Here is a 25,550-nt window from a genome sequence, read left to right on the forward strand (position 1 = left end):
TTCTGACAGAGTTTTAGTATTTGGTGCTACCACCGCTTGTTTCAGACGGCGGTATGAGTTATGGATATGGCGGTGGGGGTGGGAGAAGAGGCAGAAGAGGAGGTCGAGGGTACAGAGATGGAAGCAGAGAAAGATGGGACAGAGGAGGTGGAGGAGGCTCGAGAGGACACAGTACCGACTTTGACCAGGACCGAGGAGGAGGAGGAGGAGGTGGTGGTGGTGGTGGAGGACAACGCGACCGTCCTCCTCCACACCTGAAGGGCCGTGAAATTGGTCTGTGGTACGCGAGATACGGAGCCGTGAGGAGGAAACAGGCTGACCGGAGATCGGTATGGGTTCTGTATGGTTGCATGCTCTTGCACATTGTCTTGAGCAGGACAGGTTGTCTGCAGGGTGGTAGAAACAGAGATTAGGAACTTCAGGACAGATATAAGAGACAACAAAGTTTCAAAGAAGCTGACAGTTCCTTCCTTACTGAGTGATGAACTTATGCTAGAAAATAGGTCTGCCCTCAGAACTCATGTGTCAACTACAAAGTTTTGGGCTGATGTAATTGGGAAACGGTTCAGAGCATGAAGTCCTGCACATAGTTGGCCAGCCACCCAGATCCTGACACATAAGATAAGGTAATCCTTTATTAATCCCTCAGCAAGGAAATTTGCATTGTTGCAGCAGCATACAGGATAGTGCAATAGAGACATAAGTAGAAAATCAAGATATAATGAATAAAAACAATAAAGACTGTTAGGAAAAGCTACTAAAACTAAAAAAAAAACTATAATTTACAAATTTACAAATTCACAGAACGAAAGAAACAAAGGTAAAGGGATTATACTGTATTGCATAGTGAGAGCTGTAGATATTGCACCATTCAGAAATATGTGGTTCGTCCATTTCGGTGTGCATGGTCTACTGGGAGCAGTAATCATCTCTTGATAAATGTAGTGGGTAGATATTTCCCTAAGCAACAAACACACTTTCCCTGAATGTTAGTTTTTCAGTTTGGATACATAAAACTATATTGAACTGTACTTTCCATATCTTTGTGCAGCGGGCAGTGGTCCAGATGGATGAGGCCAGAGAGCAGCATATTACCAAGCTGCTTTACTCTGTCCAAAATGATCAGCCAGGTCCAGAGAGAGACGGCAGGGATGCAAGAGCCTCTACGTCTGGCAACTGGTCGTCAGCTGCCGGTAGAGGAGGTCATTGGTAAGAACAGCTTTCATAGCTTTTCCATTTGAGACATGCACAGTGTAATTTCTAGCTTACAATAAAAGGAAATAGGAGGAGAAGTGCCTGGACGCAGTGTCAGTTTTTGTTCCAGCTGTGACTGTTGACACAAGTATGACTCTAATTAACGTGTTTATGACCTGTGTGTCCAGTTACTTTGATGGGGATGAGCCTGAAGAGGTTAAGGTCGAGATCAAATCTGAGGAAGAGGAGGAAGATGTTAGTCCGGGCCAGAAGAAAGCAACTCACAAATCACAACGGTAACTTTGCAAGCAAATCAGATGAATGCTAAAAATGATGTGACCTGGTCCAAAAATGTAATATTTGATGATGCTCCATGCCACAATCACAGAACAACCCATATTGTCTGCTGACCCACTACATTGTGGATATTTACACACATTTTATTGTTTTTGTTTAGTTACTTCTCTCCGGCAGTTGTTAAAGATGAGCCTCCAGACGAGTGGGATAAAGAAGAGCTGCAGGAGGAGGCGGAAGAGAAACTGAGAAGGAATGACAAAGACCTGGAGTTCTTATTTCATGAGGTGGCCAGAGACGGTTCACTGGACGACAGCTTAAAGAGAGATTTGCAGAGCAAGAAATCAGATCCAAAGTACAAAGAAATGTTGGTGAGTATTATGATTAGTCGTTAGTTAGTAGTATTAGTATTAGTAAGTTTTATATGTGCAGCCTATTTTAGTGGGATAGAGGCCTTAACTTTTACCGGTGACCTTGGTTGTGCCTTGGTTGCATTTCTCTGACAGTTCATTATGTTGATTGAAATGATTTCATCATGTGCCTACAGATATCAAAATGTCCACTGTGCCAGAGATGTATTGTTGGTTTGCTGCCCAACCTAATTAATATTTTTTATATGATCAAAGTTGCATGAGAATTTCTGTGGGGAAATTAGATTTCTAAAGCAATGAAGAGTGGAGTTTAAATAACAAAAGGGAGATTGGATTGGAGATGATGCAGGGCAGAGCATCTGTGTCTCAATAATTAATAGCACGTGCCAGCTTGTTTGCAAGATTGTGTCGCTATGTTGGATACTCTGAGATTTACAGGTCAGCAGATGTTTATGTTTACAGATCTAAATGGTTTAGTACAAGACCCTAATGCAGAATAATGCTGGGCAATATGGTAAATAAATATCTCAGTAATCACAGGAATATTATCACAATATTCTTTATATATGCAAAATTATGTTAAATGTTCTAAAAATTCATTTACAGAGCAGATTAGTCGCAGTGTCACAATATTGCAATGTCATATTATTCCACTGAGTGAATATTGAGGAATTACTGAATTATTGCCAAACCACTACACAGAATCTGTTATTATAAGAATTAATAAGAGATAAGAGATGTTTTGGCATGTAGAAACTACCCATTATGAAATTATCTGCTCCTCAGTTTAATGATTTTATTCTGTGTTTACAAATGTTTGCTCATTTGTTTGTCTTCAGAAATTCAGGGAAAAACTACCATCCTATGGGAAAAAAGAGGTACGTTTTTGATTTCATACACTCTTAAAGCAAATATTCTCCTCCTCATCATGAATCACACCATTTCTGCCAAATCTGAATTTCTCATTTTCGAAATCTTATTATCCTCTATCATCCACCCTCATCTCATAATCCTTCCACTTCCTCTCACCTGCTTCCATCTTTCCGCCCTTAGGAGCTGGTGGAGCTGATCAACTCGAACCAAGTCCTGGTTGTGAGTGGGGAAACAGGGTGTGGAAAGACCACTCAGGTCACCCAATTCATTCTTGATGACTACATCAACAGAGGCGTGGGCTCGATGTGTCGTGTGGTCTGCACGCAGCCTCGGCGCATCAGTGCTATCTCGGTATGCGCTCTTGGTTTTTCGGGTCTGACTGTGCTGGATTGTATGTTGCTGTGTGCATACTGAGGATACATGTGGTTGCCAAGGTGTGTGATATGATATTTAGGTATATGTCTTTTCCTGCATCAGTCATGTAAATGCTGATTTTGTTTTGTGTGTGTGTGTGCTTCCCCTCAGGTAGCTGAGCGTGTAGCAGCAGAGAGGGCAGAAAGTGTAGGGAATGGAAATTCTTGTGGTTACCAAATCCGCCTGCAGAGGTAAAGAAGTCTCCTCAAACATAATGTTGCATAAAATGAAAACGCAGTGTGTTTAAATAGCTATCAGCATTTGGTTTAGAGGTTAAGGAACCAACAGAAATGCTCTATGATTTGTAGTCATGGACTTTGAACATCCACATTAAGATAACTACAAAATCAGCCAACTATCATCAAGACTTAAAGGACTTATGACTCAGCAGGATTTGGAAAACCTTGTCCATGTGTTTATCTTCAGAAGGCTCGACTTCTGTAACGCTGTCTTTACAGGTCTCTCTAAAATGTTGATCAGACAGCTGCTGCTGGAGTCCTGAGGGAGTGGATCAAATAATTGATTTTGAAATACTACTGTTGGTTTATAAAGCACCGAGTGGTTTAGGGCCAAAATCCATTTCTGATCTGCTGTCACGTTATGAACCGTCCAGACCTCTCATATCGACTGGGACAGGTCTGCTTTCTGTCCCCAGAGTCAAAACTAAACACAGAAAAGCAGCATTCAGTTTTTATGCACCACATATCTGGAGCAAACTCCCAGAAAACTTGAGCTCTGCTCCAACTCTCAGTTCTTTTATATCGGGGCTTAGGAGCTTTCTGTTTGCCACTGCCTTTTATTAAGTTAAACTATTTATTCATATCCTACACTGTATATTATTTTGTTTTACTCTTTCTCTCTTTTTGAAATCCTATTTATGTTTGTATTTTTAATTTGTCTTTTCATATTGCCATGTGTTTCTTTTATATATTTTCTTAATGCCTTTCTGTCTTATTTAAATAACTTTGAATTGCCTTGTTGTTAATCTTGCCATGTCTTAACTCTTAATATTGAGTCACCATTGTTTGGGTTGCTGATAGGCTTTGAAGGAAGGTTGTTGCAGGGCGCACAGAGACTATTTATTTTCCTTTTGCGTTGCCAGTTTTCATACATGGCTGTTTCCAAGGTTGGAGAAAACAACTGAGCTAAGAGCCTTTGTGGTTTAAACTAATGTTTGTGATGTTACCTGGCTTTATCAGAGTCAGACGGATTGGAACATCTTGAAGATAGATCTAGTTATTGTCAACAGTGTCATTACGGTTCTTACTACTGCTCATGATATATTGGCTAAATGCATGCAACCATAGAATAAATACAAAGGCTAATGGGCCCTGATATTCTATAGGAGCTATGAATTTTCCTTTAAAAATTGTCATGGTCTGTTTCCCTCCATTAAAGCCCTTCTTTAACTTCGATTTGGTGGCCTATAGATTTTCTTGATACAGTTATCCTGGCTGAGGATTATGTTTGAAAAAAAGCAGATGTACCTGTAAATGTGGATTCTTTTTGTGTAGTCATACACGAGGTCACATTTGACGTGAGCTACATCGGCCTGATCCATGTATCGAGACTGTGTATAGTCTTATTTTCTTCTTTACGGATCGGCTGAATTAAGATGGATAAGGGAAACCACAGGTAATCCGTTTTTTTTATGAGATAGGAGATGTAAGGATTAGTAGAAGGGAATGATCATCTGAGACCATGCCCATGGAAAGAAATGCACAAAGCTGGGGAGAAAGGCACTTGAGCGATAGGCAGACCGAGCGAGTGAAGACGAGAGAGTGCAGCAATCTAAAGTGAATTATGGAGTTTGAGAGATGCAGTAAGAGGGGAGAAAAAGAAGCATCTCAGGGGTGATATGAGTGGAGATTGATACAGGGGATGAGACTACTGACTGAATGGGACAAATAACAAGGTGCTAGACTGTGAATTTAAGACCATTTTTCACACTTTTTCCTAAATCTTTTCATGTGGTGCTGTTTTTCTTTTGTTTCATCAAGTTACTGCTGTTGTGATTCACAGCTCTCCATAACGGAGAAAAACAACAACGTTTTGTATCAAAGAACGTCTAGACAGTTTAGAAAGGCATCTTTTTAAGCTCGCTGCTTTGCTGTCACTGCCCACTGCCACTGTCACGGATGGAGACCACGGTGTCTCTCAGTTGGTATATGCTAAAGCTGACAATTTGTACCTCAAACTTAGTTAAACTTCTGTTGACATGCCCCCTCCCCCACATAACAACTAATATAAAACAAACTTCAGTGGGTAATCAACTTCTTTGAAAACTGAAACAAATTTAAACAAATTTAATCTTGTTTTTGGCACCTTCAGTTACATTTACAGGGAAACTGTGTATTAATCTACACAGCTCAGTCAGTGCTGAATTAAATGTGTTCTCTGTGGTGCTGGTATAGTGCAGCAAATGATGGATGGTTAGAATAAACATAAAATAGTAAACTGTTTTCAGCAAATACCATTAATCCGATTCATAATAATCTGTCTCAGCTATGAGATTTCAAAGCAGTCACTCTACTCTTGAATTTCAGCATTTATGGGGTTTTACTGATCACTGATAAGAATACACCTTTGAATGTCTTATGAGCTAACCCAGCCTGAGATTCTTAGCCACAGTCCAGTTAGTTATTCCAGTATGCACTTGAAAATGAAAGGTGACTGGACCTTCTCAGTATGTGCAATGTTGGAGCAGGCAACTGTTCTGGGTCCCTGAAGGCTCAATGCTGTCTACTGGTTTTTCCTAATTTGATTGAAAATATGCACTATTAAAGTACAAAAACAACTGACCTGCTGAGAGCTTTAAGGTTGGTGCTGTTTCATTACCTCAGCCTGAGGCTGTGTCTGGAAGAGGATCCCTGTGATACTGTACGAGTAGCATATTATTTAATTGATTTAGGATTAATCAAATAACCACAGAGCAAACCTGCACCTGGGTAGTATTGCAGTATAGAAGAACTGTATACGCTGCACAGAGAGCGTGAGGACTCGGGGGTTAATAGACGCTCAGCAGCTCCTATTTGGCCCGAGGCCCCTCGGCAGGTTAATCCAGCCATAGTGTCTGGCCTAATACTAAGTTTATATGTTAAAATCGATAGCTGTTATTCTATTTTACTGTTATTTATTATATGTTTTTTGTATTTATTTTCTGTATGTTGTATCATCGCTATTGGTGATCTATAATCTTATTATCAGTAATTTTTAATTAGGCACACTGTTTATTTGTTTGTTGCACTGCTGTGGTTTCATTGTTTACATTGTGTGTTGATGTTATAAAATACTTTGTAACCCTGTTTCAAAAGGTGCTTCATACGTATTTTATTTGAGGGTTATTTCTCCTGAAACTAGTCCAAGCTGTTTTGGAAATATCAATTATACAGTGAAGCCTTTAATGTGGCTCAGTTGTCAGTAAAATGCAATTTTCAGATGTGTCATAAGAGAGGCAGTTTCTGCTTTGTTTGGTATTAAAATAAATGAGAAGTTGTTTCATGGTTGCTATTCAACTGAGAAACCTTTCATCACTAACTAATGCTTTATGCAAAGATTAGAACATTTTTTATATTGGCAACATTTTATAGCAACATCAATCTGTGCTTTATGTGCAAGATATTTCTGCAATGAAATCATCTTTGAGTCTTTGACAGTAGCATAAAGAAATGTTGGAAAATTAACCCAAGACAACCATTGTCTCCACTTTACACTGTACTGGTCTTAATTTTTGTGATTTGGAAAATGTGATAACTCTTGTCTATATTTTTCTCCTTCCATTTCTCAGCCGGTTACCACGGAGACAAGGTTCGGTCCTGTATTGTACAACAGGCATTATTCTTCAGTGGCTTCGCTCAGACCCGTGAGTCCTCCAACCCCCCCCCCCCCCCCCCTCCCCTTTCCTTGCTTCCTCATACTCATCACATCTTCTCCCACTGTTTCTTCTTCTCTGTTTTTCCTCTCTTTGTCTCTGTTCCAGCCGTCCTTCCTCCACTCTCTTATTCCCCCTGTGTCACTCTGTTTTATCCCCATTGATTTTGTGGTTGACTCTACTGTCTGTGGAAGAAGCATTAGTATGGGTCCCCATTCTCATAGGCAGAAAAATGAAGACACACACACACACACACACACACACACACACACACACACACACACACACACACACACACACACACACACACACACACAGCTTCTGTTGACTCATCCCTGCATGCTCATCCTTGCATTCTGAGTGTCTTCAGAAAAACCACAGAGACTAACTGGGGGTGCCAGTTTTTCTTGTTGCCTTGCTTCATGCTCTTTCAGAATTGGCACGAATCTAGTTAGAGTCATTTTAGGACTACAGTTGTCTGACAAAATGTTGCAACTTACAGCTGGCTTACAAGCTGACAGTCTGTATGGACTGGAGCTATGTTTACACTTGTCAGCTTTGGTGTGACTATTTGTCTCCAGCCACCACATTAGTGAAGCATTAACCTTTTCAGTCCTACAGACCCTTTCAACTCATCATTACAGACTACTGCTGTACAGTAGAGCACAGAACAGTATAGGAGGTTTTTGTTAAATTCTAGTTTAGATCCCAACGATATGAAATATGTCAGACTGAACTACAGGGAAATGTGTATATAAAATGTATAATGTGTAAACAAGCTAGATGTTTTTTAACTGGGCCTTTCTAAATATCTAATAAACCAACTTTAGATAGCAAAAATTAGATGCCATCTTTTGAATATTGAGGAAAATTAGTTTTTAATGTCTTCAGGCAGAAATGTAAAAATAAAATAAAATGTAACTTTGCATGGAGACAAATGTGAAAAAAATAAAATAAAAACATGATCTTGGTAGCAAAAACGGACAAAATGGACACAGAATTGCCATTTTTCAGATCTAGAGAGGACATACAGCCACTTGACCTAAAATCAACCACAGACTCAAACCATTTCCCCTGATTTATTTTTTGTTGTTTTTTGTGTCAGATTGTTGTCCAGCATCAGCCACCTGGTGTTAGATGAGATCCATGAGAGGAACCTGCAATCTGACGTTTTGCTCGTCATTGTGAAGGATCTACTCAACCTCCGAGACGACCTCAAGGTCATCCTCATGAGTGCCACGCTCAACGCAGAGAAGTTCTCTAGATATTTTGGTATGCAACGCACCAAATGACTTACCATATTTTGTGGCATAAATCTTACAGTATAATTGGTTTAGATTGTTTGTTCTTCTCATCTATCTGTTTTCTTGTGTCCATTTCCCTTTAGACAACTGTCCAGTGATCCACATCCCTGGTTTGACATTCCCAGTGGAAGAGTTCCTCCTTGAGGACATTGTGGAGATGACCCGGTAGAATAACACTTCGCCCAGACACACACATACAAAGTCACGCTCAACATGCACAGACACAAATACAAAAAACAAAGATACAATTGAAACAACACTACATCCCTTTGGTTTTAAAAGAGTCTTACATAAAGTGGTTGATGTGTGTCTGCCAGGTATCGTCCCCAGAATCAGGACCGTCGCCCCTCATGGAAAAGAGGCTTTTTGCAAGGGCGCAACTCCAGACCTGAGAAGGAGGAGAAAGAGGCTGAATACAAGGAGAGCTGGCCTGGTTATGCACGTACACTGCAGGGCAGGTGAGGTGGTGAGAACAACAGAGTAGTTAAACTGGCAATGCAGCTGCCTGGTTGATAGATGTGTTGTTTAGGTGGGAAATGGGAGGACTTGGCTTTGTGACATTCACATTTTAAAATAAGTAACTCCCTTTGTGAATTTGAACTTCAAGTTGACACCCAAGTGTATAAAAGCTGAGTACAAATCATGGGCTATACAAACACTACAGCTGCCACTTTGCACTCACTGAATCTTTGTGGTGCAGTTTTCTCTCCTGCAACTGCCTCAACATTTTTTAAGAGACCAGCTCCACTTAAGATGTCAGCCTCTTCTCAATAACACTCAACAAACATTCTTCCTGTTTTAGTACTGCTATTTGCAGTGCAGTCTCTTGTCTTTGCCACCATTATTACTGCTCTTTGTCACAAAGTGAATGCGAGAGAATGTAAACATGATTTCCTCTGGTGTACTGTAACTGTAGAAAGTGTATTCAAGCACCACGATCATGTTATGATGGCATACAACAATCAATGGGCAAAGCTCTAAGCAGAACTATGGATCATTACACTGTATGCACCTACTCTGACAAATGTAAAGAGTAAGTGGCAAATGTAAGGTTAGGGCCCATTTAGCACTTCATAGCTGTGACTTAAAGGGTCGGTTCATAATTTTTCAAGTCTGTCTTAAAACATCAGTCAGGTGCCCATATGGACACTGAAACAGGGTTTTCTTCCTGTGATCATTCCTCCTCTTCATACTGAGGTTTCAGCAGTCTGAGTTCGACAAATCAAGTCTTCCAAAGTTACTGTCTTTTTAGTACAAAATTCCTGCTTTGTGTTTCTTTGGACAGTGCTTCCTTGCTGAGCTGCAGTGGAGGGATAGTAGCAAAAGTGGCAATTTTGTATAAAAAGACAGTAACTTTGGAAGCTATATACATTTATTTGTTTGACTTGGACAGCTAAAGCTGCATATTAGCTTCAGATAAACCTTTGAAGACAATTTTGCACAGAAGGAGGGCTGTGGAAGGTATCTTTTAATGGCCTGTATGAATAGGAGGAATGATTACAGCAAGCAAAAGCTTGCATTTGTCTTTTGTTGTAAGAGAAACTTGAGCAAAGCATCTGCACAAGAAGATTTTTTTAATTTTGATATTTTATTTTGTTGTTAGTGCGATGTGCAGTGTGTTTTGATCTGTCTATATTTGAAAAATGTACAAAATATTCTATAAAAAATAATATTTAACAGAATGGAAAGTATGTTTATGCTGGACACTGACTGAGTATCATTAACTTGAACATCAGTTTTGTATTGAATTCTGGCTGAAATGCAGCATGTAAACAAGTTGCCTGGAATGTTTATGGTGAACAATGCAAGGACCCTAATAGTCCTTGTCCAGGTCGCCATTCTGTCAGCTCTGAGCTCATTAATGGTCTGCCAATCTCACATCAAAGGCATCATATTTGGAAACTTTCATGTCTGTGACAAAATAATTTGCAGCTGTTCATAACCTAGCATTACAGCCAGGAAATAAGGGTAATACATTTAAGCAAAGAAATAGAAAACCGATTAAAAATGATTGATTTCAAAAATGACTGATTTCATTTGTAGGAACTGATATCAAGATCACCAATACAATTAAGGCAGTCAAAACATTTATCAAGTGTGAGTCAAAACTGTAAACAACATATCAACATCATACAGAATTTGCCATAGATATTTTACACAACATCTGGAGAAAAATATATGATAAAAAATATAAATATATATATAAATAAATAATAAATATAAATATGTGTATATATAATCTCTATCTTGCAGCCATAACTAAAGTATGACAGCTGTATGAAACTTGCAAAATTTGTTGCCATGTTAAAGCATGGAAGATGGTGGATTATTTATTAATTTATTTTATTTTATGGGTCCCATGTTTTACAGGTACTCTGACAGCACCATTAACACACTAGAGATGTTGGACAATGATGAGAAGATTGACCTGGAGCTGATCCTGGCACTGATTCGCCATATTGTGCTCAAGGATGAGGTGAGTTTAAATTTTTATGTCTGGTTTTAGGGCAGCGATCTGAAAGTGGCAAAATTCTGATGTCTTTAAGTTTATTTTTAATGAAGTGCATTTGTACTCTGTTGAAAATGGGATTCCAGGAAACCTGTTCAATATGTCTGAGCAGTCTAAAAGCCCTTAGTGCTTGTGTCACTGAAACTTGTCTTAGAGATTTTAAAATTTGTGTTCTTGGATCTCCCAACATTTTTATCATAGACAGAGCAGGCTGACAGTGGTCCATGTTGAAGATGGTTTCAGATCAAATAAAAGTTGATAGTTGACACAGACGTGGAAACTGACAAAAGGAGAGAAGTACAGTACATTCCTAGGTAGAGCAGATGGAAGGAACAGGAGGGCTAGCTTCCAAACAGAGAGCGACATTAGATCAGAGGAAATAACACAGATCCTGGCAGCAGATCTGTGCTAATGAGTGATCGAACAGATGCTCTCCCGACGCACGCCCATTTCTTCTTTTTTCTCTCTCCAGTTCTTGTTAAATTTCCTCGTTTTTTTATTTCAGCGTCATCTCAGTACTCATTCAGACTTCGGTAATGTGGAATATAATGTCAACAAAGTGAGAGCAAACTTCTGTTTTTGTGAATGTTTTACTTTTTCAGTTTCCGCAGTAACAACCATATCGGAAGCTCTTTGTGCAGATGAAACGAAGGCAGTCACTATTTCAGTATTTCCCTGTTCAAATTTTGCAGCATGTTTCTTGTATTTTACCACAGTTTCTAGTCACGGAGTGACATAGGCCATTGCCGACGTGTGAAACAGAGCTGCACAGCGGAATAGAACACCACAGTCAATACCATTCAGTGTAGCCTATTGTTACTATTAAAATGATGATAATGAGGTTGAGGACAATTTAGGAAGTGTTAGAAGGACAGAAAAAACTTTTCCTGTATTTTTCTAAGTGAAGTGGAACTAGTTTAACTTATTTGTTAGTTTACGGCTGCGGCTGAAAAACAACGTTTACGAGAGAGAGACAGGCCCAGAATGAGGAGTGACTAACGCAGATAGACAGAATAATTATCCCTTCCCATATGAAGCCGTATCTCTATCAGTCATGGCCACCCTGAGCCAGTAGACCAGCTGATTCGCCGTGGCATTGTCAAACGGCCGAGAGGGAACTGGCTGATTCGCCATGACGGCGTTCTGAATCGAGGATACGGGCCGTCTGCCAGGCTTTCGCCTGTGATGATTGGTTAATTATGTTGCAGGGGTCTGGGATTACACACCTAGGGGGTTGACATGCAGGCATTAATGAACGCCTGCTGGTTGCAACTATGTGCGTGTGAATGTGGGTGGTTTGGTGTGTGTGTGTATACTAAATGGTAGGCCAACAGTACTGTTCTGTTATTGATTTTTAGTTGGAATTAATCAGAGCCTCTTTCTGTACTGCATGTGTGTGAACATGTGTTTCTGTCAGGTTATAACTAGGCACACTGCCTGCATATCTTTCTCCTCCTCCTCCCTCTTTTCTCCTCCTCCTCCCTCTTTCACACACACACACACGCGCACACACAGACATGCACAGACATTAACACACATATGCAGTCCCATGTGGGTGCCAGTGGTTGAGCACTGGTAATAATAATTAGCTTTAATTAAAAGGCAGGGGTGCTCAAGGCTCAGAAGCTATTTTTTATGTCTGTTCTTCATCTCCCCTTCATTCCTCTCAGGAAATGAATAGCTATCAGAGCCCCTTTTAAAGAGTGGGTTATTTTATACCAGCTTAATATTATCCTGAGAATCATTTTTGTTTAAATTTAGATCTTTGATGTGGTGAAATAGCATTTTCCAAAACTTTTCCCCATTGATGATAACATAACAGTTGGATGTTGCTCAGGTTTCCAAAGTTTAGAGCGTCTTAAATTATTATTAGTCTTTAGTTGATAGAGCCGGGTATCAAACTTCACTCCTTTTTGAGTACTGACTGAAATGTGTTTATAGCATTGAGTATTAAAAACTGCAGGCTGGGGCTCCCCGGTAGCTCACCTGATAGAGCGGGTACGTACCATTAAGGCTGAGTCGGGTCCATTGCTGCATGTCACCCAGTGGAGGTGACTCTCCCACCTTTCCTCTCCTCTCTCTCCCTCTCTGCAGCTGTCACTATCCAATAAAGGCAAAAATGCCCAAACAATAATCTTAAAAAAAACCCCAAATGAACACAAAATAACTGCCAGAATTCGCATCCAAATCCTGGTTTGGTTCTGTGAACTTATTCGTTGATCTGATATTGCATGCCCTAACTTAGGCATCAAACACTGATGCATTGATTGGTTGGTATTTTATTAAGTGAAAAAAAGGTTTAGGCTATATGAAAACCTGTTTATGTTCCTCAAAAGTAGGTATTGAAAAATATCATATTGGTACTGGTTCCATAATATTGAGGTGTTGTAAACAATTTTCAAACAGTATCCAGCCCAACATAATCTACCACCATCTGTTCTGTGTATCTATGTGTCTGCTCTGGTAGTTAGACTATAATTTTAAAAACTGCAAGCATCTGTTGTAAGTCTTGAAATATTCTGGTTTGATTCATTGTATTAACCTCTCTGTCCTATTCTTTGTTGCTCCTCATCAATCGTCAAAGGTTTTTTTTTTTAGCTTATGTTACCATTGTAGCTTTATGTGATGTTGTTTTTATGGTCGAGGGGCTGACGCCTACTGTACGTCAGCCATTCATAGCCATTGTCAGACAGGTGCTTTGCTCACACTGGAATACCTCCAACTCCATTAGCCACCATCATCTGTTATCCTGCTGATGTTTTCTCAGCTTGCATTTGTGTGTCTCTACGTTTTCCAGGTGACTAATTGGTTTTCTTTCTTTATTTTTTTGCTGCTTTGAGAAAATAAAGTCTATCCCTGTGGTAATGTGAAGCAGAGGCTGTGCTGTCGTGGTAAGATGTTGTTGGCATAATGATGTTGACAGGCAGTGTCAGGGCCTATTGTGCGGCTGAACGTGGAGGTTGGGAGCTCAGGGCGAGTCGTCTCCATCTGCCTCGGCTCAGCTCCTTTGAGGACACGGGCACCCTGTTCGCTTGGCTCAGTTGTTGCTGAGGCTCCTCCGGCTGATGGCTGCTTGTTTCTGTTGGCAGTTAGTTTTTTGTTTCTCCTGAAGCCCTGCTGCTTTTTGTGTCTTTCAGCTGCTAAGTGTTGTGTCATGTCTTTGTCTGTCAGGAAGGAGCAATCTTGGTCTTCCTGCCTGGCTGGGACAACATCAGCAGTCTCAATGACCTGCTCATGGCTCAGCAGATGTTCCGATCAGGTACACACAGCAACACACATACAGAATATGGAAGCGCTCACCAGTGACTTGCAGGTAAATATACAGCAGAAGAGATCATTATTCACTTAGTGTTGTGCTGTTGTGATTTTTAAAATCATCAAAAATATATAAATCACTGTGCGGATTGATGTATGTGCCAAGTCTGACACTAGAAGGCTGTTTACACATTCAGCTGCTGAATGGAGAAAGTTTCTCTGTGCTCAACTTAAATCTGAGTTTAACTGACTTAATGGCATCACATCGCAGCTAGCTTGAAAGCCAATTCTGGTCCAACATGCAACTCAGAACATGTAATGTGTGTATTTGTAGAGCTGAAACAATGAATCAGTTAGTTAATCAACAGAAAAATAATTGGGTTTTAGAAAATTGTGATGGGCAATTTCACTCTTTTGTGACATTTTAGACTTATACAATTATTTTTCCAAGCAGAGTGTTTTTATGTGTCATAAAACGTGATTGGAGGGATCTTTAAATCTGTTGGATTTTTTTTAGAAGTGAATAAGTGTTTGCTTTGAGGTCCCTTCTGGCCTTTATTATGTCAAAGTGAAGTCAGTCTTCTGTCCATATTGAATAACAATATAATAATAAGATTTGTGGCCAAAGATAGATAAATAATGGTGGTGAATTATTGCATTCTCTATATTTACCAGGATATTCAAGGTTGTATTTTTAGACATAATTGTGCAGCCTCGAGCACTAGCAGTAGTATCTGGTGCTGGCAAATGGTGCTTTGTTTGAGTTTTTCTTTTGTGTCCTGTTGTGTTCCAGACCGGTTCGTTATCATCCCTTTGCACTCCCTCATGCCTACTGTTAATCAGACGCAGGTCAGCATTCTTCTGTTTCTCTCTTTGTCCGTCCCTCTGACTATGTCTGTCTGCCGATTGTCCTGCTTTATTCCCTTTTCAGTATCAGAAAAGTCCAATCTCATCTTCCTCTCTCACTCTTCTCAGGTGTTCAAAAGGCCTCCTCCTGGAGTTAGAAAGATTGTGATTGCTACCAATATAGCTGAGACCAGGTATGTGTATTTGTTTGGGTTTTCCAGCCTCTGTACTTACTCCCTTTGAAGCTGTATTTTTGGCTGTTACTTTCTGGGAAGTTTGGGAAAAAGTATTAAAAAAAATAAATAAATAAAAAAGTGACAGTTTGTCCCATTCAGTCGTACGTGTGTATGTGTTTGTGTGTAATGCAGTAGGTCCCAGTCATTAATACAAACAGCGGAATTGGGGCTAATTAGCATACATGTCTTGGATTGATATGAATACTGTCATATTGGCTTGGATGGAACACACTGAGTCTCTGACAGGCAATTTGTAAATGCATTCATAGAGCCTCGCACGCGCACATACTGAGCAAATTAAGAAGCTGCCTGCACTCCCCTCACATCACTCCGCTAAATATAGACGCTAAACCTTCCAAAGGGCTATATTTTATTTTTACTTCTGAATGATTGTGTGTGTGTGAGAGTCTTAGCTAAGCATTCTTGACAGACTTTGAAGTGTTTTTTTTTTTCTGTCTGATTTGGTCTTTATTTCAGCCTCTTTTTTTTCTGTCTCTCCCTCTTTTTCTCTCTCCACTCACAGCATCACCATAGATGACGTTGTTTATGTGATAGATGGAGGCAAGATTAAGGAGACCAACTTTGACACCAACAACAACATCAGCACTATGACAGCAGAGTGGGTTAGCCTGGCCAATGCCAAACAGAGGAAAGGACGTGCCGGCAGGTGTGTGGGTGTGTGTGTGTGTGTGTTTGTGGATATTGCTATAATGAGGGCATGGTGTATATTAGTGCTTCTGGGTATGCAGTACTAATCTGAGAGGATTATTTTTCCTTCTATTTATCATCTCAGCTGTCAGTCTTCCCCATCAGCGCACTTCTTCCAGCCTTTCCATCTGTAAACACTGAGAAAGGCAAAGTGTAGTCACTCCCAGGTTGTTTCCAGACTGTGACTCCAGACGTCTGTTCTGTTAGCTCGCTCTGACATCAAAGTGGAGCAAGGCCCAATTAGCAGGAGCTGCTTACTGAGTGCAGTTTCAGCCCATTGATTTTAGATTAAGCTCTTGTACTGATATAACACATAACCTTTTTTTTTTTTGCCTTCTCTGTTCCACTCTCTTCTTCTGTTCATATGTCCAGAGTGTGTCCAGGGAAGTGCTATCATCTGTACAATGGTCTCAGGGCCAGCCTGCTGGATGCCTATCAATTACCCGAAATCATGAGGACACCACTGGAGGAGCTCTGCCTGCAGATCAAGGTTGTGTATGTGCAGAGAAAGAGGGAGGCAGACTGACAGAGAGAGACAAATAGGTGCAGGCTTGGGAGTTGAGATGAGGACAGTATTGCTGTGAATGAGTTTTGTGAGTGCAGGGGGAGGAACGAGGACAGGGCTGCTGCTTTTGGTCTTCGGTGTTGAATTACAGCCTCTCCTGCCTAATGAGAAGTAGGGATGAACGTTCTGCGCTGACTCATGCCCCTTGCTCTCCAGCTCTTTCTCTCTCTTTTTGCCGACAACATAATCGTTCCTCTTCTGGTCGTCGTTCTCTTATGTGAACAGTCGCTTTCTTCTTTGGATGCTTTCTCTTTTTAAATCCTCATACTCCGCTCAGACATATTTCCACCCATGCTAATGGAACATTAAGCCAAAGTTCACTCAGATCTAGTGTTTGCAGTGATTGTTCTCACCAGTGGCTTTATTGGATATGCGTTTGAGTGTGTGTGTCTTCCATTAGTTCAGTTGGATGTATTTGAGTATATGTGTAATGTGTTTTTTGAAGCTAGTGGGTGAGAGGCAGACTAATGCATCAGTCTGTCCTTAAAGTGAGAGACACACTGACAACATGCTAACCCTGAGCAGACTCTGTAATGCACAAACACTCTTTGTCATAGGTAGATGTTTGGTGTATTTAAAAACCTCTTCTTGATGGGGAAATAAATACACATTTAATGTGGATATTCATAGAGTCAGCTTTTATCATCACATTGATATTGTGCACATACATCTTGTAAACAGCAATATGAGCAAACCATGAGAAAACACACATAAAGCTAATTGCAGTAGACCTCACTATATCTGTGTGTTGCCCACAATTCAGATTCAGTGTTTGTCACAAATGACAAGCACTTAGACAAAGAGAAGGGATATGTGATAGTAATGACAGAATTTTGCTGATAATGTGTAATGTAATGTGATGTGATGTGTGCCACCTAGATATTGAAGCTTGGGTTTATAACTCAATTTCTGGAGAAGGCCCTGGATCCTCCTACAGAAAAGGCCATCAACCTAGCCATCAAGAACCTCATAGACCTGGTAAGAAAGAGTCAAGATCATTTAGAAAATGTTAAAGACAAACCAGGAACAACAACTAACTTTAGGACTGCAACTAACAATTAGTTTCATTATAGATTAATCTGAAGATTATTTACTTGATTAATTGTTTGCTCTGTAAAATGGTAGAATGTCCCTGAAAATGTTTTAAAATTGAAGTGAATGTCTTCAAATAGCTTGTTTTGTCCAATCAACAGTCTAAAACCCCAAATTATCAATTTAATATCACATAAAACAAAGAAACAGCAAATCCTCACAACTGAGAAGCTGGAACTTGGTCTTTGTTTGGTAAAAGAAAGATGACTGAAGCGATTTAATTAATTATCAAAATAGTTGAGTTTAATTTTCTGCTATCACCCAAGTAATTAATTGACTAATTGTTTCAGCTTTAATTAACTGTTAACTACCAAAATCTATAGGGCCAGCAACGATAGTTCAATAGCCATTTGGGAAACAGTAGCAGTAGGAAGAGAGACAATCTTTTAACTGGAGCAAGTGGTTTCAAGGTCTCCTTTCTGGAAGGATCTAAACATCTGCTAGATCCAAGGATGCCATTTTGTAGCTTATCCTCTTGTGGAGGAGGGAGATGGAAAAGAAAACTGAGGACCAACAGAATCAGTACTTATTACAAGCATTAAGAAGATAAGACACAAGCAATATTTCATGCTAACAAGATTGAAACAAAGAAAATTTATATTGGAAGCCGTATTTGAATCTGCCAGTAATGAAACTCGCCTTTATTAAAATGGCTACATGATTTAAAGCTTGGAACCTGTTGCCATGTCAATTTTTTGTATGTTAAGAAAGCGGTGCTCCTTGAATGTTGGGGGGATTCATTCCTTTTCTTGTGGATCATTTTTAAAAACACCCTGTCTTGAGTACTAAGGATGTGTGCATGTTGTGTGTTAGAATGCCCTGGACCGCGCAGAGAATCTGACTGCGCTGGGTTTCCACCTGGCTCGTCTGCCTGTGGAGCCTCACATTGGCAAGCTCATCCTGTTTGGGGCTCTGCTGGGCTGCCTCGACCCCGTACTCACCATTGCTGGCTCACTCAGCTTCAAAGACCCTTTCTTCATACCCCTGGTAGGGCACTGAGTTCACAGACATGAAAGCTAATGTTGGCCGTGACACACATGCACACTTCAACGCATTGCTGCATTCTACCTTCTGACTTTTTTTCATTGCTAGGTAGGCCTTAAATAAATGTTCTTTAATGCGTCTGTATCTCTCAGGGTAAAGAGAAGATGGCAGACATGAGGAGAAGGGTCCTGTCCAGAAACTCCAAGAGCGACCACCTCACTATTGTCAACGCATTCCAGGTAGAACCGCCCACATCTGTTATTTTTCTTGCATCTTTGTCTGCTGTGTGAATTGATCCTGTATTGATTTATCAACCATTGATTGGCCAGGGCTGGGAAGAAGCAAAACAGCGTGGTGCCAGGTATGAGAGGGAGTACTGCTGGGACAACTTCCTGTCTGCCAATACACTCCAGGTGAGCCGGGGTGATTGTGAGTGCTGTGCTGAGCTCTACACTGAAGTGCTTTGAAAATAAGATCAGGGATTGTCCATGATTACATTTTTAAGTTGACTTCTGTTTGGCAGATATGGACACGAAGGCTTTTTAGAAGTAATTTATCCTTGTATCTCTCAGATGCTGCACAACATGAAGGGTCAGTTTGCTGAGCATCTAATGCATGCAGGCTTTGTCAGCAGCAGGGACCCCAAAGACCCCAAATCTAACGTCAACTCGGGTAACTAAGAGGAGTTTTTTTGCTTGTGATTCAGCTGTCAGAAAAGGTTCATTCTTGTGAATCTTAAAACCAGGGTGTGAAGCAGAATACAACATTATATGTGACATGTAAATGTAGCACAGCTTGTTTTTTCTGTCTCTAACTCTCACTTCCTTCCTCAGACAATGAGAAGTTAATCAAGGCGGTGATTGTAGCTGGTCTGTACCCGAAGGTGGCCATGATCAGACCATCTCATAGCAAAAAGAGGCCCGGGTGAGTCTGCCAATTCAAAGAAGTAGATGAACAAAGACAGACTTCACAGCACTAGATAGAGAAGCACACAATCATTCTTATTGATCTTTAGAAAAATGGCCTTCACACTGCAATAGCTCATCAGACCTCTCAGGTAAGAGTTCTGTAAGGGTCCTGTGACAATTACCTGAGGCTGCACAGAGACCATGTTGGAAAATTGTCAAAAACAGAGGCACTTTTGCAACTGAAGATCAATGCAGTCATCATAAAACTGCCCTCAGGCAGCTGTCATAGGCAGCGGCTGTGACCTGTGTGCAAAAGACAGACGCACGCAACAGGGAGACAGACACACTCTCTCACAGCAGGGCTGTCACTTTTGGTCGGTCTCAGTGACAGCTTAAGACCAAGTTGCAGAGTGAAATTGCCGGGGTCATTTCCTCTGCATAAGTAACTTTCAACAGTTGTGATGCTAGGCCAGTTGTAAGTTTTCACATGTCTGCACCACAGCTCTGCAGTGTTTAATGAATTCATTGCTCAATGAAGCACTTTTTGTTTGTTTTGCTGCTAAATCAGACTGCTGTCTGGTACGAGCAGCTTGTTCCCTGCAGTCAAGCAGTCGGTTTTGTCTGGCTGACACGCAGGAGTTTGGAACACGGTGTTACTTTCATGTTAGAGATGATTTGCAGACTGCAATCACAATTTGGTATGTGCCAAAATGGCAAGAGGCATTCTTTGTGCATCGTATTAACAAGCCAAAAGCACCTGATGGGTTGTAGAAGTACTTTCTGATTCATTTTAACAAAATGTATTCTGGTGATGATGAATTTTCATACAACAACATGTGTATACAAACACACGGCATGTGTTTGTGTGTGAAATTGTTATACAGTACAGTAAAAATGCTGTTATTACTGAAAATCTCTGTACAGCATTGAAACATACTAAAAGAGTACGCCACCGATTCAGCATTGCACTCCTATAACATTGTTGGACTCACAATGGACAGTTTTAAAAAAAGGATCAAGTTATTGTCTTTTTTTATTCCATGCTTTCTTCTTTTTTGTCAAAACCTGACCAATCCCCCGTAATGTAACTTGACTCGATTCACTCAACTGTACAGATTTGGGTGTGCTCTGCTAATAGCAGCAAATGTAGCTTCGAGCAGAGATGAGGAGCTACAGAGCTCTGGTAAGCCCACTTCTGTCCTCTTCAGTGACATCACTTGAGGCACAAAAGGCTTTATACAACTTTACAACTTCACAAATGCAGTACTCCTCAAGACCTGTAAACAGACTTTGATGTGTAAAGTCGGTGCAGGTCCCCTTTTAATACCTAGAAATATTCACCATCTACTGTAGTGCATGGTGGCAGGCTCTGAGATGTGTGTTATTTATACTTGTCTTCATTTTCTACGTTTTCAACCAGCGATTGCAGCTAACTATTTATTTTATTGATTCATTTATCCTTTTTTTTTCGATTAATTGTTTAGTCTGTTGTCAACTTCAGATTCCTTGTTTTGTGTGGCCAACATATGAAAGTTGATGGTTGAAATGTTGCTTGATAAATTATTCTAAATCACCTTTTACAAAACTGAAATATCACGTTTCAGGTCATGTTCAGGTGGTCTACACCTTCACCTATTATAAATGCTTCCTCTTGTGTTCTGTTGTCAGTTATCGAGATAATGATGGTAATAAAAAGTATAAGGTTTTTTGTTAGTGTTAGGGATGCCGCTCTTACCAGTAAACCTAACCCTAACACCCAGACACACACACACACACATTCTAACGTCTTATCTTTCTCAGGGTTAAGGTGTACACCCAGGCTGATGGAAAGGTGTGTATCCACCCGAAATCTGTCAATGCTGAAGAGACCGAGTTCAACTATACGTGGCTCATCTACCACCTCAAGATGAGAACGAGCAGTGTGAGTAGGCGAGGGGACATGGGTGTTTCAACACTGCTGCATGAATGTTGTGTGTTTTTACATTTGAGTGCGTGTTGCTATATCTTTCTGATTTAGAAGAAAGGAAGAAGGACCAGTGGTGCCACGCCAGCTTTACACTGAATGAATATTTGATTAAAACACTGCCTTTCAACTCTCACTCAAAGGCTCTTGTGCTTCAAAGCTTCCAGACACAATGTACGAGGTGGTGGTGGGGGGGCAAAACGGTCAATACAGCTCCCTGACTGCTGCCCTCTCGTCTCTCCCTCTTTCTATCGTTTTCTCTTTTTCTTTCTTTTTTATTTTGGCCCCTCTTCCCACTCCCATTTCCCCCCTCCCTTCCATCCGTCTGTCTTTGTTCTTTCTGTGCTGTCTCTCTTTGTGAATGTTACCATTCTGCAGAAAAACACCTTTCATGTCCTCTCTGATTGCTGCCTGTGCCTTTTGTGTCTCACTTTGCTGCCTTCGTCTTCATGAAGAAAAGTGTTTTGCTGGATTTCACCATCATCATTGCCACCGTTAAATGTTTTTGTTTTTTTTCTTGTAAGTGGTTTTGTGCTCACTGCTATGCGTTTGTGTGCAAATGTAAGGTATTCCGAGAGTGGGAGATTGTCAAGGCCATTTGTTTACTGAGAGAGAGAGGAGGAAGCAGAAGACCAGGGTCATAGAAAGAAAAAATAAAAAGGAAAGAAAGTGAGGGATGACGTTAAACTTTATCTCCTCTGACGCACTTGCCCCTGGTGGTCCATTACATTACACATTCATGGGGCAAATGCAGTTGTCCCTGCTCTCTCCTTGCTACTTTTTTTTTCTCCTCGTCTCCTACCCACTCCCTTCACCTTTCTCTACCTTTCTCAGATGCTGAATTTCAACACTTCCGTCTGTTACCTTCAAAGCTGAAATAGTTTCGTGTGACCTCAGACAGCTGCTCATGTAGTCTCTGTGGCTTTTGACCTTAGATGTAAGCTGTTTTTGTGAGCGTGTACATACAGATCAGTGCATTACAAAGAGTATCGCTTCTATTTTCTGTGTCATTCATTCAGAATGTTCAACAATCTGTGAAAAATATTTACTTACTTTGTCATTAGTTTAGGGAAACGCTGCTATTTTTCATTTTGGGCATCAATAGTCAAACCACTCTACATAAGCAGCTGTCAGTTTAGCACAGGGAGGGAAATGGATGGACAAGAGTGCAAAACATTTGCGAGATTCACAGACAGGGCAAGATGACATTTTTCAACACTGTAGGCACTGAAACACATTTCAAACTCGCACAGCCTCTCTTCACTAATGGGACACTTTCAGCCCACACCACAGAGTAGCTGTCGGGCACGTTGTGTCATAATGATGCCGCTCCCTGTCACAGAGTGTGTTAGCGTGTTTGTTGTAGTACTCCTGTCGTTGTGTGTTAGCGACATCTCTCTGTGTGTTCTCAGATCTTCCTGTACGATTGCACTGAGGTGTCCCCGTTCTCATTGCTGTTCTTTGGAGGAGACATCACAATCCAGAAAGACGAGGACCAGGAGACCATCGCAGTGGACCAGTGGATCGTCTTCAGATCCCCGGCACGCATCGCTCACCTTGTCAAGGTAAGCAACGGACACTCTCGCATCAACAAAGCTCAGTAATGTTGAGATTTGTTTTACTAACTCCCTTTCCTGTAGAGTTTGAAGAAAGAGTTGGATTCTCTACTGGAGGACAAAATTCGGAACCCTGCTCCTGTGGACTGGCAGAACCGTCAGTCGAAAGACTGTGCTGTCATCACAGCCATCATAGACCTCATCACCACCCAGGAGAAGCCTACAGGCAGCACTAAGGGCTATGGCAGAACGTGGACGTCTGCCCCGAGAGGACAACACATGTACTTCAATGATGATGACGACGACGACGACGAAGACGACTAGAAGTGGCCAGGTTTTTGGCTCTGTCTGTATCCTTGGACACAGAGGTTAGTTAGGATATGTATGATAACCAGCTGGCCTCCTGGATGTCACTTCTTGGTTGAGATTTTAGTGCTCCCTCATTGCTCCTCAAGGCCAAACCAAGAGAAAATGTTATGCACTTGAATGACTCCCTTTTTTTTTTGCCTCTTCTGTCATTATTTTGTAAGGACCAACCCATGTTTGAATACACTCAGTAGCTGTTTTGTTTACTTTGTACATTTTTGGTTTGGATAAATCTTGCTCTTGTCACTTAATGGACTGCGCAATAAAGAAAGGATGTACCATAAAATGCCTTGCTCAGCTCCATCTGCCTTACTATAGTGAAATTCTAAGTGGAGTCTGTCTCGGTGAAAAAATATCATATTCGATCAGGGGAATACATGGCAGGTCAAGCAACTAAGCTTTTATTTATAGTGGCTGATTAAAATATACAAAGTTGACCAAGTGAGTTTCTGCAATATAAATCTGTATTTTGGAAAACATAACATGTTACAATTCAGGCCGTTTTACATATTTACATGTACACAGATGATTTACAATAGTTACAAGTACAGGAAGTGATTGAAATAAAGATCAGTTCATGCTTAGATGTGTGGCCTCACATAGCTAATTTTCCCTGAGTGCAAATGCAAAGTTTCGTCTGCTCTCTTGAGGCTGGAAACTCGTGTCCCTCTTGCTGGGTGTTTTGCCCGCTACTGTCACACCTCTCCTCGTGTAGCTCAACAGTTGTGGTTGTGATCTGGGCTGGAGCCAGAGCAGTGGGCTTGATAGATGGTGTTATCACCACATTCTGACCAAGCCATTAATTTCCTTTGGCTGGGCATGGCATCACTGAAAAGATGACTCACACTGGACAATCACATTAAAAGCAGGGCCGCTCTTCTCTTCCGGTCTCGCCATCAGCACACACAAATTAATTTCAGCTTGCCTCTGTAACATCACAGACATAAATCCTAAGGGGGGTATTTATATATTCACCTCTGGCTGGCATCAAGTGTGTGTGTGATATTTCGGGCTGTCCAAATCATTGAGTGGATGGAGAGAATAATGGCATTTGTGACACAAATGTAGAGCCTGATTCATGGTGTTGACATTAACTGGTGACAAACAGCAAAGTAGAGAACAGACACTTGGCCCTTCAGCTTAGCCCATGGATGACATAAGGTTATACCTCCCAGACGACTGTAATTCTTATTATCCAATTAATTGTGACTCATTCTATTTTAACAAAGTGCCATGGGCTTCAGACCAGTAGCATTTATTTTATTTCTTTTGCAGCTGAATGTACACCCTATTGTCTTGTAATAGTTTCACTTGCCATCAGATGCTGCTGAAACACTCAAGAGTTTCTACACTAACCCACACACTGTAAAGAAGCTGCCAATCCCACCAGCTTGCCTTATTATCACTTTAACAATCAGCATCTTCGTGGTTACATAGTTACCGGCAAAGCTCCTAATCACATGGCCTGAGCCTCATTAACAGAGCACACATCAGGCTGATGTCATTTTCACACTATTTGGTCTACTTTACGTCCTATAGCGGTATCTGTAGTCTCAGTTATTACATTGCACATCACTTTAACAAAAAAAAAAAGAAAAAAAAATTCTACAAATTTCACACCAACAGTTGTTATGTAGCAGGGTGTTGAAAGCAGTGACTCTGGCAGTGGGTGTGAAGTTTTCTAACCAACCGGGGAATTAATGAATATGACAGATCCCACTGTCAAGCCATCCCACCCACACAGGGACCGATCAGTAATTAAGGAAATCTCTGTTCTTCCACTGTGTTTGTTCTGAACAGTCTTTGAAACTCAGGCGGTGCAGAAGTCTTTATCCAAGTGTGAAGAGTCCAGCAGCCACGCAGCTCCCCGTACTGGTCCACTTGGTCCCTGAAGGCAGGTCAGGTCTGATGCTGTCACTGAACTCATTTGTCGAAGGGTCTTTAACAGCAAAGAAAAGCCCTCTGGTTTAAGCAGCCGGCTTGTCCCGCTCACACATTAGTCTCCAACCCCTGCAGGCGGTCCATCCTCTGCATGTTGCGCTCGATGGTGGCCTGGCACGTGATTTGTTCGGCACACTCGGCAAGGAACCACCCCCTTTCTCCGTCGCGCAGTCGCTCACCTTCATACCAGCCTAAGAGGAGAAATTGGATTGATACATGAAAAACTAAAGCATGCGTTACATTTCCTTGTCCCTTGACTGCCTATATACTTTTGAAGCTCAATGCTGTCTGTTCTTGACA

General features: G+C 41.0%; 2 protein-coding genes across 3 annotated transcripts in view; one reads left to right on the forward strand and one right to left on the reverse strand.

Moving 5' to 3' along the window:
- On the forward strand, positions 1-23,853 carry dhx36 (DEAH (Asp-Glu-Ala-His) box polypeptide 36). Its single transcript, XM_070905477.1, has 26 exons — positions 1-329; positions 1,052-1,209; positions 1,383-1,490; positions 1,652-1,859; positions 2,699-2,737; positions 2,913-3,083; positions 3,258-3,337; positions 6,934-7,008; positions 8,123-8,289; positions 8,405-8,486; positions 8,639-8,779; positions 10,692-10,797; positions 14,002-14,089; positions 14,879-14,934; positions 15,061-15,125; positions 15,691-15,834; positions 16,248-16,365; positions 17,320-17,418; positions 18,346-18,519; positions 18,669-18,755; positions 18,846-18,929; positions 19,089-19,188; positions 19,350-19,440; positions 21,225-21,345; positions 22,800-22,952; positions 23,028-23,853. The coding sequence occupies exons 1-26, from the start codon at positions 54-56 to the stop codon at positions 23,265-23,267; spliced, it is 3,231 nt and encodes a 1,076-aa protein (XP_070761578.1). The 5' UTR covers positions 1-53; the 3' UTR covers positions 23,268-23,853.
- Positions 23,755-25,550, reverse strand: part of LOC139285050 (rho guanine nucleotide exchange factor 26-like) — a 25,534-nt gene continuing 23,738 nt past the window's right edge. For both annotated transcript variants that reach the window (XM_070905479.1, XM_070905478.1), the window contains exon 14: positions 23,755-25,441. In XM_070905479.1, coding sequence (XP_070761580.1) covers positions 25,299-25,441 — 143 coding nt within the window. In that variant the 3' untranslated portion in view covers positions 23,755-25,298. The remainder of the gene's footprint in view (positions 25,442-25,550) is intronic.

The sequence above is a fragment of the Enoplosus armatus genome, chromosome 5 (assembly GCF_043641665.1).
Source record: "Enoplosus armatus isolate fEnoArm2 chromosome 5, fEnoArm2.hap1, whole genome shotgun sequence".
In the NCBI taxonomy this organism is placed as follows: Eukaryota; Metazoa; Chordata; class Actinopteri; order Centrarchiformes; family Enoplosidae; genus Enoplosus; species Enoplosus armatus.